At 34.2% G+C, this 14,568-nt stretch overlaps 1 protein-coding gene across 1 annotated transcript; it reads right to left on the bottom strand.

The window, feature by feature from the left end:
* Positions 1-607: 607 nt before the first annotated feature.
* Positions 608-13,081, bottom strand: LOC148623972 (uncharacterized). The gene is made up of 4 exons (XM_088566349.1): positions 12,067-13,081; positions 2,577-2,645; positions 2,115-2,204; positions 608-1,376 (listed from the first exon to the last, which is right to left on the bottom strand). Exons 1-4 carry the CDS (start codon positions 13,048-13,050, stop codon positions 1,278-1,280), a joined length of 1,242 nt encoding a protein of 413 aa, XP_088422475.1. The 5' UTR covers positions 13,051-13,081; the 3' UTR covers positions 608-1,277.
* Between the last annotated feature and the right edge of the window lie 1,487 nt (positions 13,082-14,568).

A 14,568-nucleotide genomic window follows, 5' to 3' on the forward strand; every position in this document is an offset into this window, starting at 1 on the left:
ACTGTTTGGGAGTACGTCAACTTGTAGAGTGAGATCAGTTCTATCGAATTTTCTCCTTTTATACCACTTGACAGCTTGTGCAACATATGACGTCATGACGTAAAGACTTACTTACGGTAACGTCAAAAAAAAAAAAAAAATTGAGATACATAGCTGAGTACAGTTTTCCAATCGCCGGATCGGTTAAACAATTCAAAACGGTAACAAATGTGGTGACTATCCATATTTTGTTTGTATGAAAAACAAGGTTTTCAGTAAAACAATTTTTCCTTAATAATGAATTACATTATTAACAATACAATATTGAAGATGTGTGCTTACTACCATCATACACATTAAACAGAATCAGATTTTACCCTATGAAATAAAAGTTAGACCATTTTGACTTTTCATAAAAAAAACACATCTCAATGGATCACCACGATTTCTGTGTACACAATATAGACCAGGCTATCCTACAAATGACATATTTTAATAATCCAACACATTTCATAAACATGAGTGATGATAATAGAACGGTTTTTTTAATCCGTTACAATATAAAAAATAAATAGCACCGCTCCGGAAGCTATACTCGCCACTAACATCGCAGCCAAAACTATGAAAACAGGCCGCTGAGAAAAGTGAGCTTTCAAACATCGGACGGCACGACAACAACAAATAACTAGGTAGGTTAATTCTAAATACATATGAATGGACAGTGCCTATAACGATGAGAACATTCGGGAAAACGTAAATTATGAAATAGGAGCGTGAACTTTGTGAAGTGCTACGAGTAAAAATGGATCGTTCTACGCATGCGTCTCATGCAAATTGGAAATAAAATAGGACAGCAAGTGTACGTTACGCATGAACTTTATTCATTCTACAAGAACATTTAGCGGCAACAATGTGAGATGAAACTATGTAAAGTAACAACTGCAGTGGACTGGTAAGTGTCAATTTTTTTACAAACTTCATATTTTACTCTTAACTCTCCAATAGAAACAGACAAAAGCTAATTTTGGGAAATCAAAAATATGACCATAAATTAACTTGCATGACTCATGACTTGTTCTAAATTGATAAATTGTTGATTGTACCATTAGTAAATGGCGTACAATCGCATGTCTATCTCTTTTATTTACTAAGTTGTTCTTTTAGTTTTGTTTTGACTACTTCATGTGTTCTTATTTTGAAAAAAACCTGAAATACCGGGTAACATAAACTTGTAATTATATCGGGTGTATACTTTGCTGTTTTTAGATTTGATAACACGTCTTATAACACATTTTTTGCTAGGTAACAGTTCCATTGATGAACAAAGATGTACACATTGTTGGGTTTAAGTTTAACTGGACAACAATCACAGCGTATGAAATTATGGTTCCAAGCACCTGCAAAGATCAGTAAAATAAGTTTCTTGAAAATTACAAAAAAGATGATAAAACTAACTTTGATTCACAAAAGTACTCTGAATTTTACAAGCAATCGATTATTAATTAAATATATTCAATAATCATTAATAAGGCTTACTAAAATGATATATAATACTCTAAGAAATTATATAGCAATTTCCTTATTCAAATTGCATCAGTCCGTAAACGTTATATGGACCGGCTGGGAATTATATTGGACCGGTAGGCGTGCCTTATTTTCACTGACAGTCTCGTTCGGATTCGATCCCGTTATTTGATTTTCAATCAAAACAAAAATGTCGTCTTGCAGATTTGCTTCGTTAGACGAAAACGCATTGAAGGCTATACAGGAGTCAAAAGACTCCAAAACGTACAATCCGTGGAACAAAAAAACTCGGTCAAATTATTCAGAGATTATTGTTTAATTGGAAAAGTATGATATAGCAAATAGTTATTTGTACGGAAGGTCAAATGGCATTATATGAACTGGTATGTGACCCTTAAAAATTATATGCACCTCAGCTGCGCTTCGGGCCATTTAATTTTTTCGGGTCGACATACCAGTCCATATAATGCCATATGACCCTCCGTACAATTAACTATTTGCTAAATATTGAACCATTGACTGATGGCACCAAACTTCCAAGTCGGAAAATAAAAAGTTTTAAAAATTAAGCCGAACGTGAGTCTCAAATATATTGAATGTAGGATACCTACCATTAGAATTGCTGAATGGTCAATTACAAACAACCCATACACACTGACACCAATAGTTGGTCCAGACAGTCTTGCCATGAAAATTTGTATCTATACATAAAATCCAAGTAATTATTCATTTCGTTTTAAACGTCACAGAACATAAGAAATAAAATTTTATAAAACTTAAAATAGATAAATAAATAAACAAAACAATACAAAACAAAAAGTATTATATTTAGTATTTTACATTAGGTTATTCAGGAGAAGGTTGGACGAATATCAATAGTCAACAATTTCAGTGTATGCACACGCTATAGCTAATACGTGTTATAAAACTGATACATACACCCGCAGAAGCAAGCACAGCTCGTCTTTTTTGTAATGAGTTTTGACTGTTTAATTTTTTTCTTTTCTATGGCCACTGAACCAGTGCTATGGATTAATTACTTGTTTACCAGTATAATATAGTATATAAAATACCTGACTTATATCGTGTTGTGACATCATGTCAAAATCTACCTTGAATAGTTCATGAAAAGGTCCGTGTGCCTGAAAGTAGGATGAATAATCTATATACCTTTGATTTTAAGCAATATCATTTTCCCATAGAAAGCAATGCATCATTTGCGTGCAATAAATTTTCATATCGCACCAGTGCAAATACAGTGAAAATTTGTGATGTTATCCATGACAGATAATACCGTTTTTCAAACTTTTGTATTTTTAAAATTATCATTAATTACAAGCTTGTACGGTGTATCTTTACTGTAACACCGGTATTTGGAAGTCATATATATTTAGTGGAACATGTGGTGATTAGACGTTTTATCATTTAAGTACATCTTTTACTCGCATTCTTGAAATAGAGCACATGTGGTCAACTCTATGCGTATAAAATCAACTGAAATACGAAAAATAAAAAAAAAGTATCATTTCAAGTTAAGTTTAATGGTGCTGACAGTTTCAGTACTACATTACCAACAATGAATACTTGCATGTAAAAATATAATATCCTCTCATTTTATAAAGCAGTATAGCTACGTTTGGCGACATTTGTCAAATCCATATATTCATTGATGAAATTGAGTATATACTTTTTAATCTGAAGAAAGAGGTGTATATCAGATCAAAGAGGAATGACTGCAGTTCTGATGTATTTAACTATCGCTGATTTATCGGTAAATCAAATTAGTAAATGAGAGTTTTACATAAATGTGGTCGTAGGCTAATGTGAACTACTCGGAACTACTCGGCTATTTCCGCTTTACTAAAATTAACATCGGATGCAGAAAGGAAAATTTCTTCTTGAAAAATTGCCGGATTTGTAGTCATACGCGACTCAAAATAGTTCTATCCACCAGGTGGCACTAAAAAATTGGTTAGATGTCACTAGAAATAATAACTGTCAAGAATTTTGGCCGAAACGAGAAGGCTGGAAAAAAAGTAATGGTAAAAATTCAACCATTAAAACTATAATTTTAGAATCGGATCGATCAAATTCCGGACATATTCTGGTTACAGGCTAAAAACCACTAATTCCACTTCCCATAGGCTTCTATGCTAATTTCACAATATTCAATGGCTTCTCTGGACTTTGCCTTAACTTTAACCTGCAGAGGACTATATATCAGCATGATTCTACATATGTCAGCTCACAATCCTCAGAATGGCATGTGGGGTTAGCAGACTTGCAGTGCAGTACTGGTCACCGGAAGTGAAGGGTCTATAAATAGCATGGGAAATCCCAGTGTTTTCACAAGATAGGGGTATATTTAAAAATCATTATGGAGATTAGGCTTCACATCACAAGAAGCAAAATGCACCTATAAAATGTACAGAAATGTTTTTCCTGTCAGAAACTGTTTAAATTTTTTAAATAAGATGAGAACTTTTTTCACAGCACTATGAGGAACAGGGGTAATTTCTGCGTAGGACTATTTTTGCGTACGTTCCAGATGCTCATTGGTTGAATTGGTGGTCTGTAACCTAAAGAGTCACTTTTTGTCTTAGAAAAAATAAATCACTATACAGGTATCTTCCTACACACATACTGAATGCATTTGCAAAGTTTCAGTGAAATGTGATAAGCACTTTTTTAAATATTTGATTTCTAAATATAGGGTAACCAAGTTGTGCGAGCAAAAAAGTGACAATATTCTACCATACTTAAATGCATTAAATATTTGCAAAGAACTTTTTCTGACTTTTCAAATAAAAAATATCAATCACAACTTGTTTTTTAACAATATTAATGAAGAAATAGTTTTAAAAGTAATCATTTTCTGAGAAATTGGTCTATTTTTAAAAATTTATTTCTGACATGCCTCCCCCTTTTTCTGGATCACATGTCAAAAATCCTAAATCTTTAAATTTTCACAAAAGGTGATATATTTGGCTTTAAATTTGTAAATACAGTGTTTTCACATTACAACATGACCAGTAAAGGGCACCTAAAGCAAAAAAAGTGCTCAATAATGGATTTTCCATGTTGCCATAGGGGAATGCTTATATAGCCTTAACCGCAGTAATGAAAGTGAGTTTTTCCTCATTTCTAACCTAATTTTTGCTCAAATCTACACAAAACTTGATTTCAAGTGCTTATTACCACCATATTTAGGTAAATATAGCCCTCAAAGTTTAATATTTGATATTTTTACTAAATTTTCTACACTTTTTACAAGATAGGACATAAAAATCAGCCAAAAAGACCAATTTTCCATAATTTGGACCTATAACTTAAAAAAATGCATATTTTGAAGGATTTTTGTTGTGTATTCCTCTCATGGCAAAGTTAACAAGATCTTCAAGTAGTTTAAAGCTATTTCAAGAAACTTTTCATTTTGCCATGGCTTCATCTTAAGGCTAAAAACCACTAATTCCACTTCCCATAGGCTTCTATGCTAATTTCACAATATTCAATGGCTTCTCTGGACTTTGCCTTAACTTTAACCTGCAGAGGACTATATATCAGCATGATTCTACATATGTCAGCTCACAATCCTCAGAATGGCATGTGGGGTTAGCAGACTTGCAGTGCAGTACTGGTCACCGGAAGTGAAGGGTCTATAAATAGCATGGGAAATCCCAGTGTTTTCACAAGATAGGGGTATATTTAAAAATCATTATGGAGATTAGGCTTCACATCACAAGAAGCAAAATGCACCTATAAAATGTACAGAAATGTTTTTCCTGTCAGAAACTGTTTAAATTTTTTAAATAAGATGAGAACTTTTTTCACAGCACTATGAGGAACAGGGGTAATTTCTGCGTAGGACTATTTTTGCGTACGTTCCAGATGCTCATTGGTTGAATTGGTGGTCTGTAACCTACATACCACTAATTCAACCAATGAGCTTTTAGAACGTGCTCAAAAAAAGTCCTACACAAGTTTTAGTGCACTTGTGTTATGTTGCTGTGGAAAAAGTGCACATCAAATCTGCACAAGTGCGGTTGTGTTTGGCGGGGAATTATATTTGCTTTATTTCTACATTAAATGGCCGCTGTAACTTACTGAATTAAATATTTTTTACGAGTTCTGTAGGAATACCCTTTTTTGGTGAAATGTAGGGGAATTTCCATTCTATGTTTAGCTCATTGTCTTCTAGGAGCCGATGTCGACTGCAAGGCAGTTAACCTCCTCATTAAGTGCCATAATTAGTGTCATTATACAGTATGGTGTTCTTTAAACAGATAAGTATAAAAAGGGGGAGCTTATCATTACTAGATTTATCTTATATTGTTTTTTTTTTATTTCTTCATTATATCTTTATTTTTATTTAAATTATTTGTAATTTCATTGTCATTGTGTAATAAAGTCAAATTGATTGAGCACTTTCGATAGATGTTTTTAGCAGATGTCCTTCAACCGGGTTTTTTGAATGTATTGATTTATAAGTGGCTTTGTTTATGAATACATTTATGGTGCAACTCGGATGTTTGATTTTTTATCATTATTTTTTTTTGTAGTTTAATTATTTTTTGTGTAATTTAATTATTTGTTTATGATTTGATTTTCTTTGTGTTCAATGGATTATGTAGTTTGTTTGAATAGGTAAGACAGATGTTTAAAACTCTCATTTTACTGGTTATTTCAATAGCCCATGTACTGATTTTTAACCGTTTTTATTGTGCTTTATGAATACATTACAGGTGTTAGGACATGTTGTGCAATGTTTACCTATGTGGCATTAATTTTTATCATTGTTTTTATTATTTTTGTTTAAGAATGTTTAACATTTCTTGTATAATTCAGTTTGAATAATTAATGTTGCTATTTTGACTACCGTCTAATGATAATGCGGACAATTGTAAGGTTTACACGCTGTGCAATTGATATTTACATTCGGAACGTTAAGAGCTTTCATTTTTGTCATAATTATATTGATTTTTTATTGACCATTTCATCACCTATTACAGACCCCTTTCTTCCCTATTCAGTAATTTCACGATCAGATCTTCTGACGATTCCGCTTTAATATAAGTCTTCTTGCCGTCCCAGTATCGTTGGCGTCAAGACTATTTTTTTCCACTCAATATGACCTTCACTACCTTTTGTTCCTCGATAATATGACTTCTGGTCTTTGAACTAGGTTTCCATTGTATATCCCATATAGCTCTTTTTAATGAAGCATCCTCTCCCATATAGCTATTTTGATGAAACATCCTCTCATTATATAAAGTCCTGGTATCGTAGATCAATACGATTCATCTAGTTGAACTTTTGTAACTTCCTTAATTTATTAAGGTAGTTTTTTCTAATGTAAGGACTTCTGCACGACACTCTGCTCTGGTGTCCACTTTTATTTGATATTCTGACGTTGTACCACTTTTTAACTTTCTTAATACAGCTGCAAGATCTTTGTTCCGAAATCCTCTCTATACAGTTCCATTTATAGGTGTCGCATCCGTTTTCTTGCCGGCTTTTTTCTTTCCTCAAGTTGGTCTACCACGAGGTTTTTTAGGCCTCACTTTCTTTTGTCAGTTCATTTCTTGGTTTGCATTGTGTACATACTTTCGTCCATTCCACGTGTATGGCATCACGACTGGGGATCTCTTCTAAATGAATCCATCAACAGGGGACTATCTTGTAAATCTAGATTGCTTCAGATGCGTCCATCTCCTTTGCGAGTCAGCCGAATGGTGACCACACATCCTTTTTCTAGTTTGTTTTTAGGTCTAGTCCTTACTTTTGTTCTTACTTTCATTAGACTTTTCTTTTTCTATGTAAACCCTTACACCTCTTCAACCCTAACCCTAAGTGTTGTGACTATGTCTAATGTATTTTTAGGTCTATTCTGTATTATTGTGCTAAGTGTTTTCTATTGTGTCAATTCTTACCCCAAGGCTTACCTTAACCCTATCCTTGACTCTTACCTTAACTTTGACGCTTGTTTGTTTTTTTCTATTGTTTTAACACTAATCTGAACCTTGACTTTACCCTGGTCTTAATCCTTGTTCTGATCGTTTTTCTATTGTTTAAACACTAACCCTAATCTTGACTCTTACCTTTCCCCAAATCTTTGCTGAGGTTTTCTATTGTCTGAACACATACCCTAATCCCAAGTATTTAGTGTTGTGCATCGTCCTGATTCATTTTCTATTATTCTAACCCTAACCCTAACAATAAATCCAACGATAGCACTAACCCTAACACTAATCCTAACACTAGCTCTAACCTTGACTCTAACCCTAACCCTTACCCTAATCCTTATCCTAATCTAACCTAACACTAATCCTACTTTATAGTGTTCAGTTAGTCTTTTCCGTATTGTTCTGATTCATTTTCTATTATTCTCACCCTAACCCTAACCATCACTTTAACCCTCACTCTAACCTAACTCTAACTGTAACCCAAGCCCTAACCCTAATCTTCGTTCTGGTTGGTTTTTTCTTCTATTGTCTGAACACTAATCCTAATCCCAAGTCTCTAGTGTTCTGTAAGTCTGATCAGTATTGTTCTGATTCATTTTCTATTTTTCTCACTTGAACCCTAACCCCGACTCTAACCTTAACCCTAACCCTAGCCCTAACCCTAACTCTAACCCTTACCCTAGCAACTCTAACCCTTTTGTGTTCAGACAATAGAAAACCACAGCAAAGATTAGGGGAAGGGTAAGAGTCAAGAATAGGGTTACTGTAACAACAATAGAAAAACGACTAGAACAAGGAATAAGACCAGGGTAAGATTCAAGGTTCGGATGAGTGTTAAAACAATAGAAAAAAAACAAACAAACAGAACATGAGTTAAAGTTAAGGTAATAGTCAGGGATAGGGTCAGGAGTAAGACTTCACACAATAGAAAACAGTCAGCACAATAATACGAAATAGACCTAAAGAACACATTATACTTAGTCACATGACTTAGGGTTAGGGTTGAGGAGTTGTTAGGGTTTACATAGGAAAGACATGTTTAATGAAAGTTAGGGTTTGTAATAGAAAGAAGTATCAGAACAAAAGTAAGGACTAGACCTAAAAACAAATAAAAAAGTCAGTGTTTGAATTAGATTATATGTTGGGATAGAGTCATGGTAAAGGTGGCGCTGATTAAACACAGAAAAGACCGGACTAAAGAGAGTCAGGGTAAACACTAGGATAAGTTTTATATTGAGGGTGTATAGGTCACGGGTTAGGGTTTAGTGTTTGATCTCGGTAAGGTCTTCTTTTTTGGTACAGTTAGATCTAGGATAAGGTCTTCGTCTTGATTACAGTTAAATCTATAGTTTGTTCTTGTGTTAGGTCCAATTTTATGATTAAGTGTAGGGTTTGGACCAGTTCTTAGTAATTGTCTTGGGGTAGGGTTTTGTCTGGGGTTAGGGTTAGGTTTAGAGATAGGTTTAGGTTAGGTTATGGTTAAAGTTAGATCTACAGTTAGGTCTTGTGTTAAGTTTTAGTCTTGATGGTCTTTGATGAAAGTTAGATTTATACTTAGTTATAGGGTTAGGGTAAGATACAGGTACTTGTTTCGTTTTAGGGTTAGGTTTAGGGTTAGTGTTTGGAATAGGGTTAAAGCGTTTGAGTTAACGTAAAAGAAACTGTCATAATAAAATTAGAACTAGGTTTAGGGTCTAAGTTTCAGATAAGGTCTAGTGTCAAGAAAGTTGTAAGAGTCAACCGTTAGATATATGCTCAGGTCTTTGGTAAGGGTAAAGTTTATGAACAAGTGTCGAGTTAGGCTAAGTGTTATATTTAGGGTTTGGATCAGATGTTGATGTTTGTCTAGGTTTATGATTAAGACTGAGTTAGGGTTAGGGTTTTAGAATTATAGTAATAGAGTTAAATTCAGTCAACAGGTTAGGGTTAAGAAGAGTGAAGAGCAAATCGTAGGTGACTAGAATAGAGTAGAGTAGAGTCAAGAGTCAAGAGTTGGAGTAGAAAATCGGGAGTCAGAGTCAAGAGTTGGAGTAAAGTGTTGGGAGTAATAGTCAAGAGACGGTGGAAAGGGTCAAGAGTCGAAGTAAAGAGTCAAAAGTTAAAGTAAAGAGTCGGGAGTAAAAGTATAAATAGAGATGAAAAAGGATGTGTGGTCACCTCTTGGTCGACTCGCAAAGGAGTTGGACGCATCTGGAGCAATCAAGATTAACAAGATACTAGGCTGTCGAGGGATTCATTTAGAAGAGATCACCAGTCGTGATGCCATACACGTGGAATGGACGAAAGTATGTGCACAATGCAAACCAAGAAATGAACTGACAAAAAAAGTGAGGCCTAAAAAACCTCGTGGTAGACCAGCTTAAGGAAAGAAAAAAGCCGACAAGAAAACGGATGCGACACCTATAAATGGAACTGTATAAACAGGATTTCGAAAAAAGATCGTGCAGCTGTATTAAGAACGTGAAATAGTGGTGCAATGTCAGAATATCAAATAAAAGTGGAAACCAGAGCGGAGTATCGCGCAGAGGTCCTTGCATAAGAATCAACGACCTTAATAAATCAAGGAAGTTACAAAAGATGAATTATATTGATCTATGACACCAGGACCTTATATAATGATAGGATGTTTCATCAAAATAGCAGGAGCTATATGGGTTAACAATGAACACCTAGTCCAAAGACCAGAAGTCATATTACCGAGGAAAAGGGAAGTGAAGGTCAAATTGAGTGGAAAAATCAGTCTTGACGCCAACGATACTGGGACGGCAAGGAGATTCATATTAAAGCGGAATCATAAGGACATTGGATCGTGAAATTACTTAATGGGGGAATAAAGAATGGTTTATGGAACAGACCATGAAGCAGGACCCGGATTCGAAAAAAGACGATTTCCCGACGAATGGAACAATGAATATGAATTGTAAATAAAATGTAGAAGAAAAACAATTGTTGTGTAATAAAATTTTACTAAAAAAGATCTCCTTACAAAAAAAGGTAGCTCACACTGATAGCAAGTATCAAAACCTTTAGCGACAGCATAACACGCATTATTTTCAGAGCCTCATAACACGGATAGAAGTTTGAGTGTAAGTTACTTGAAAACATCGAGAATACTACAGAAGTAAACAGTCCAAGATCCTAATAAGAAACAAACGATCATACAAGGTCGGGTTAAACAAAAAAAAATACTGGTAGGAAGCAAACTACGAATGAAAAATATGAAGAGAAAAAAAAATGAAATTCGCAAATCAGTTGTTACGCAACCGGCGCACCTGGTCCATGTTCCGAGGTTTTAGTGGAGTCCGAGTTGCTAATTTGCTTTTGGCGTATAATTGTAGATAATAGACGATGAACTCGTCGACAATAAAAAATCTGATTATAATAAAAATGAAAGGCAATCCTCCATTCAAAAGCTCTTAAGTTCCGAATGTAAACATCAATTGTACAACGTATAAACCTTACCACTGTCCGTATTATCTTTAGACTTAGTCAAAATAGCAACATTAATTATTCAAACTGAATTATACAAAAAAAATATTAAACATGATTATACAAAAATAATTCAAACAATGATATGAATTAATGTCCCAGAGGTAAACATTGCAACATGTCCTAACACCTGTAATGTATTCAAAAAGCGCAATGAGGACACCTATGGAGGTTCGTTTCCTCCATCCTAACCTGTAAGCCCCCTTCCTATAGCACGGGTCCCCATGTTCCCATTATTGGTCATGGATCCCCTATGTAAGTCAACTTCCGGTCACCCAGGGTCCACTTTCGGTCATACCCAAGGTCACTTCCGGTCACTCATACCATACTACTGCTACTAGTGTACACTTGCAGGTGATGTATAGTCTTCTTCAGGTTAACCTTAAGGTAGAAGCTCCATAACTCGTTGAAATTAGCATTGGAGCCTATGGGAAATAGTATTAGTGGTTTGTAGCCTTGTTTCGCAGAGCCTCCGAGGTTTTTTTGTATAACTAGAACGGCTGAGGAGTTCCGATTGAATAAAATCAAACATTTGGCAACAAAATCCAAAATCAGCAGTCTGTCTTATAACCAAAAAGGTAATAATATATATAAGAAACTTTGGTGAAAAAATGGTCTTTGTTTTTGGTATTGATTCCAAAGACCTAGTTCTATATGCTCCGCTATGCGAATTATTTCCACCTGTAAAATATTAATGCAACATTTTTGGACGGAATTTACTGCTTACATGAAATTGAATAAGAAAAAATAATTAAAAAAAATAAAAGCGGGAGATCTTCTTCAATATTTTTAGATCATTTTCGATCAAACCGATAGAAATTTGGATCAAATATTTAGAACATGCGGACACAGTTTTCTATAAATGAAAATGGGAATAACCTACAATTCATCATTTCACAGCTACATACAGAAATTGGTTTTTACTGAATCCTTGTTTTTGTTAAAATCATATAATGAATTTAAAAAATATTTTGCTTATGAATGCCCTATTTATGATATTTTTACAAATTAAACAGGTTCTAAAGTTTTTTTCTTTGTGGCATACTAACGGTATAGTATATAATGCGTCTTGAAATATCGTCGCATGAATAATTGTAAATATGACACTTACTGCTTCACTTAAATAAGCTCCCATTACAGTAACTATGAATACTTCTATAATTGCAATCCCCATCGTAAGTGACATATTTAGAACATCCACCGTATCCAAACTACTTGTGGTTACTCCGTACAGCATTAAACAAATACTTGGAATACCATACACATAAAGAAAAGCAGCATTTTGTTTTAGTATGGGATTCCCAATGGTAACTAGCTCTGTCAAACGTTCATGCTGCTTACGTAAGGAGAATATAAGAGTAAAGTTTTGATTTAAAATGCATTTTTTAATCTCTTTAGATATAAAGGTAAATTCCTTTTCAATGATGTATAAACTCGCCAGTTGGAAAACACCATTTGATATAAGTATAGCGTGGCATTCTATTGCAAAAATTGCATAAACAAAGCCGACAACGAAAAACGTTACTCCCGAGGTATGGTCAAAAGGAACAAAGTGACTTTTTATGAGAAGTTGTCGTTTTTCATAGTGTAATAGTGATGGATAAGTACAAGCAAATACGAAAACAAACGCAACGCAGATAGCAATGACTGTTCTTTTCAATTTGTTTCTCATTGTTTGTATATCAAAATATGTTCTATAATCCTGCTCATATTGATCGAAAGTGGTGGTAAATTCCCGAAGATATTTACAATTTGAGAAGAGGTAAATGACACAAAAAGATGATAAACAGATGTAAAAGTATGCAAACGACACTAAACCCATTGTTTTATAGACTTTGTCACAATCCTTGCTGAATACTGTGAAATATCGTAAAGAAAGTAATACAACCAGAATATTCATTAGAATGCAATATCCAAAATGATATGTTAATGTCTTTATTCCTTGCCCATCCTTTCTTTCAGAATACGTTCCACACACTTTCATAAATGTTATAATAGGTCCAAATGTGTCACTCGCTTTTTCACGAACGTTATCTTCTTCCAAAATGGACACTTGTCTCTTAACTGTTTGTTTCGCAGGCTGCACTCGTATCATTATTGTAAACTTGACAAAGAATAATGCGGCACAGACAACAGTACTGAAATTGATATAAAACAATACTGATATGAACTTTTCTCTTATACAAATGCTTATTCTGTTACTACGAAGTTATTGGATCGATTACTGCAATTCTATTTAAACAATTAAATAACGCAATATCCTTCCCCCTCCCTCTTTGGAACTAGTAATTAAAACTATGATCTTCAGAGAATATATTTGTTTGTTTAATGGTGCTATCCTATCATTTAATGAAATGTTTCCAAACAACATATAGTAACGCGATTGATTTTTTACTTTAAAAACGTTTTGTTAACGACGACGACGACGCACGCCAAGTGATGGCAATAGCTCACCTATTTACAATTTTTCTTCTCCTCTAACACCTTTTGACCAGTTAAAACCAAACTTGGATGTTCCTTGGGGTATCCTGAATAGAAGTGATTTGAGGATTTTTCACCCGTCAAAAAACATGTTACTAAAAATAGAAGATAGGGACCAGGCAGTAGGTTTTCGCAGATATTTCTTAAACCGCTAAGTGTAGCCAAATTTTAGCTCACAGTGTTGAACATGATACGATCTATCTGTGGTCAAATTTTCATTGTGATTTGTGAAGCCATGTTGGAGTTATTGCCCTTTTTCGACTTTTTTTCTGCTATTTTTAATGTTATTTCCTTCAAAAATATTTTCCTCTGACACTACTTGACCGATTAGAACCAAACTTCATATTAATGTTTCTTGGGATATCGTGCATAGAACTGGTGTGGGGATTTTAGATCCGTCGAAAAACATGGCCGCTGTTACCAAAAATAGTACAAAGGGGTCAGACAGTAGTTTTTTGCACATATCTCCAAAACCGTTAGGTTTAGCCAAATTCTGATATGGTATTCAAGTCTTTAACATGATGAGGTCTATCTGTGGTCAAATTTTCATTTTAACCTGTTAAGCCATGTTTGAGTTATTGCTCTTTTTTGAAGTTTTTTTTTGTTTTTTGTTTTTTTTTTTGTTGTTGTTTTTTTTTAATGTTATCTCTTTCAGAAATCTTCTCCTCTATTACTACTTGACCAATTGGAACAGAACTTGGTGCGAACTTTCCTTTGGTTATACTGCATAGAACTGATGTGGGGATTGTTGTTCCGTCCAAAAAACATGGCTGCTGTTACTAAAAATAGAACAATGGGGTCGGACAGTAGTTTTTCACATATATCCCCAAAACCGTTAGGTTTAGCAAAATTATTTCTGTAGCTGAAATTACACTTATTATAAGGCCTTCAAAAGTCTTCAGGGATCAAGGTTGTCAGGTGGCTCCTTGTAAGAGTTATTGAATTTGTAAGACGAAAAATAAAATGACTTTTTTACAGTTATCAGCCAATATCTTGAAAACTATGATTGATAGGAAGAAACTTTCAATTTCTGAAATGATCATTATGATAGTCCTACCAAAGTCTTCTTGAGTCAAAATGTTTGGACAACTCCTTGTTAAATTTATTGCCCTTGAAGGACAAACTTTAACCA

This window comes from Perna viridis, chromosome 2 (genome assembly GCF_037379345.1).
Source record: "Perna viridis isolate PV_CMFRI_1.1 ecotype Kerala chromosome 2, ASM3737934v1, whole genome shotgun sequence".
Taxonomy (NCBI): domain Eukaryota; kingdom Metazoa; phylum Mollusca; class Bivalvia; order Mytilida; family Mytilidae; genus Perna; species Perna viridis.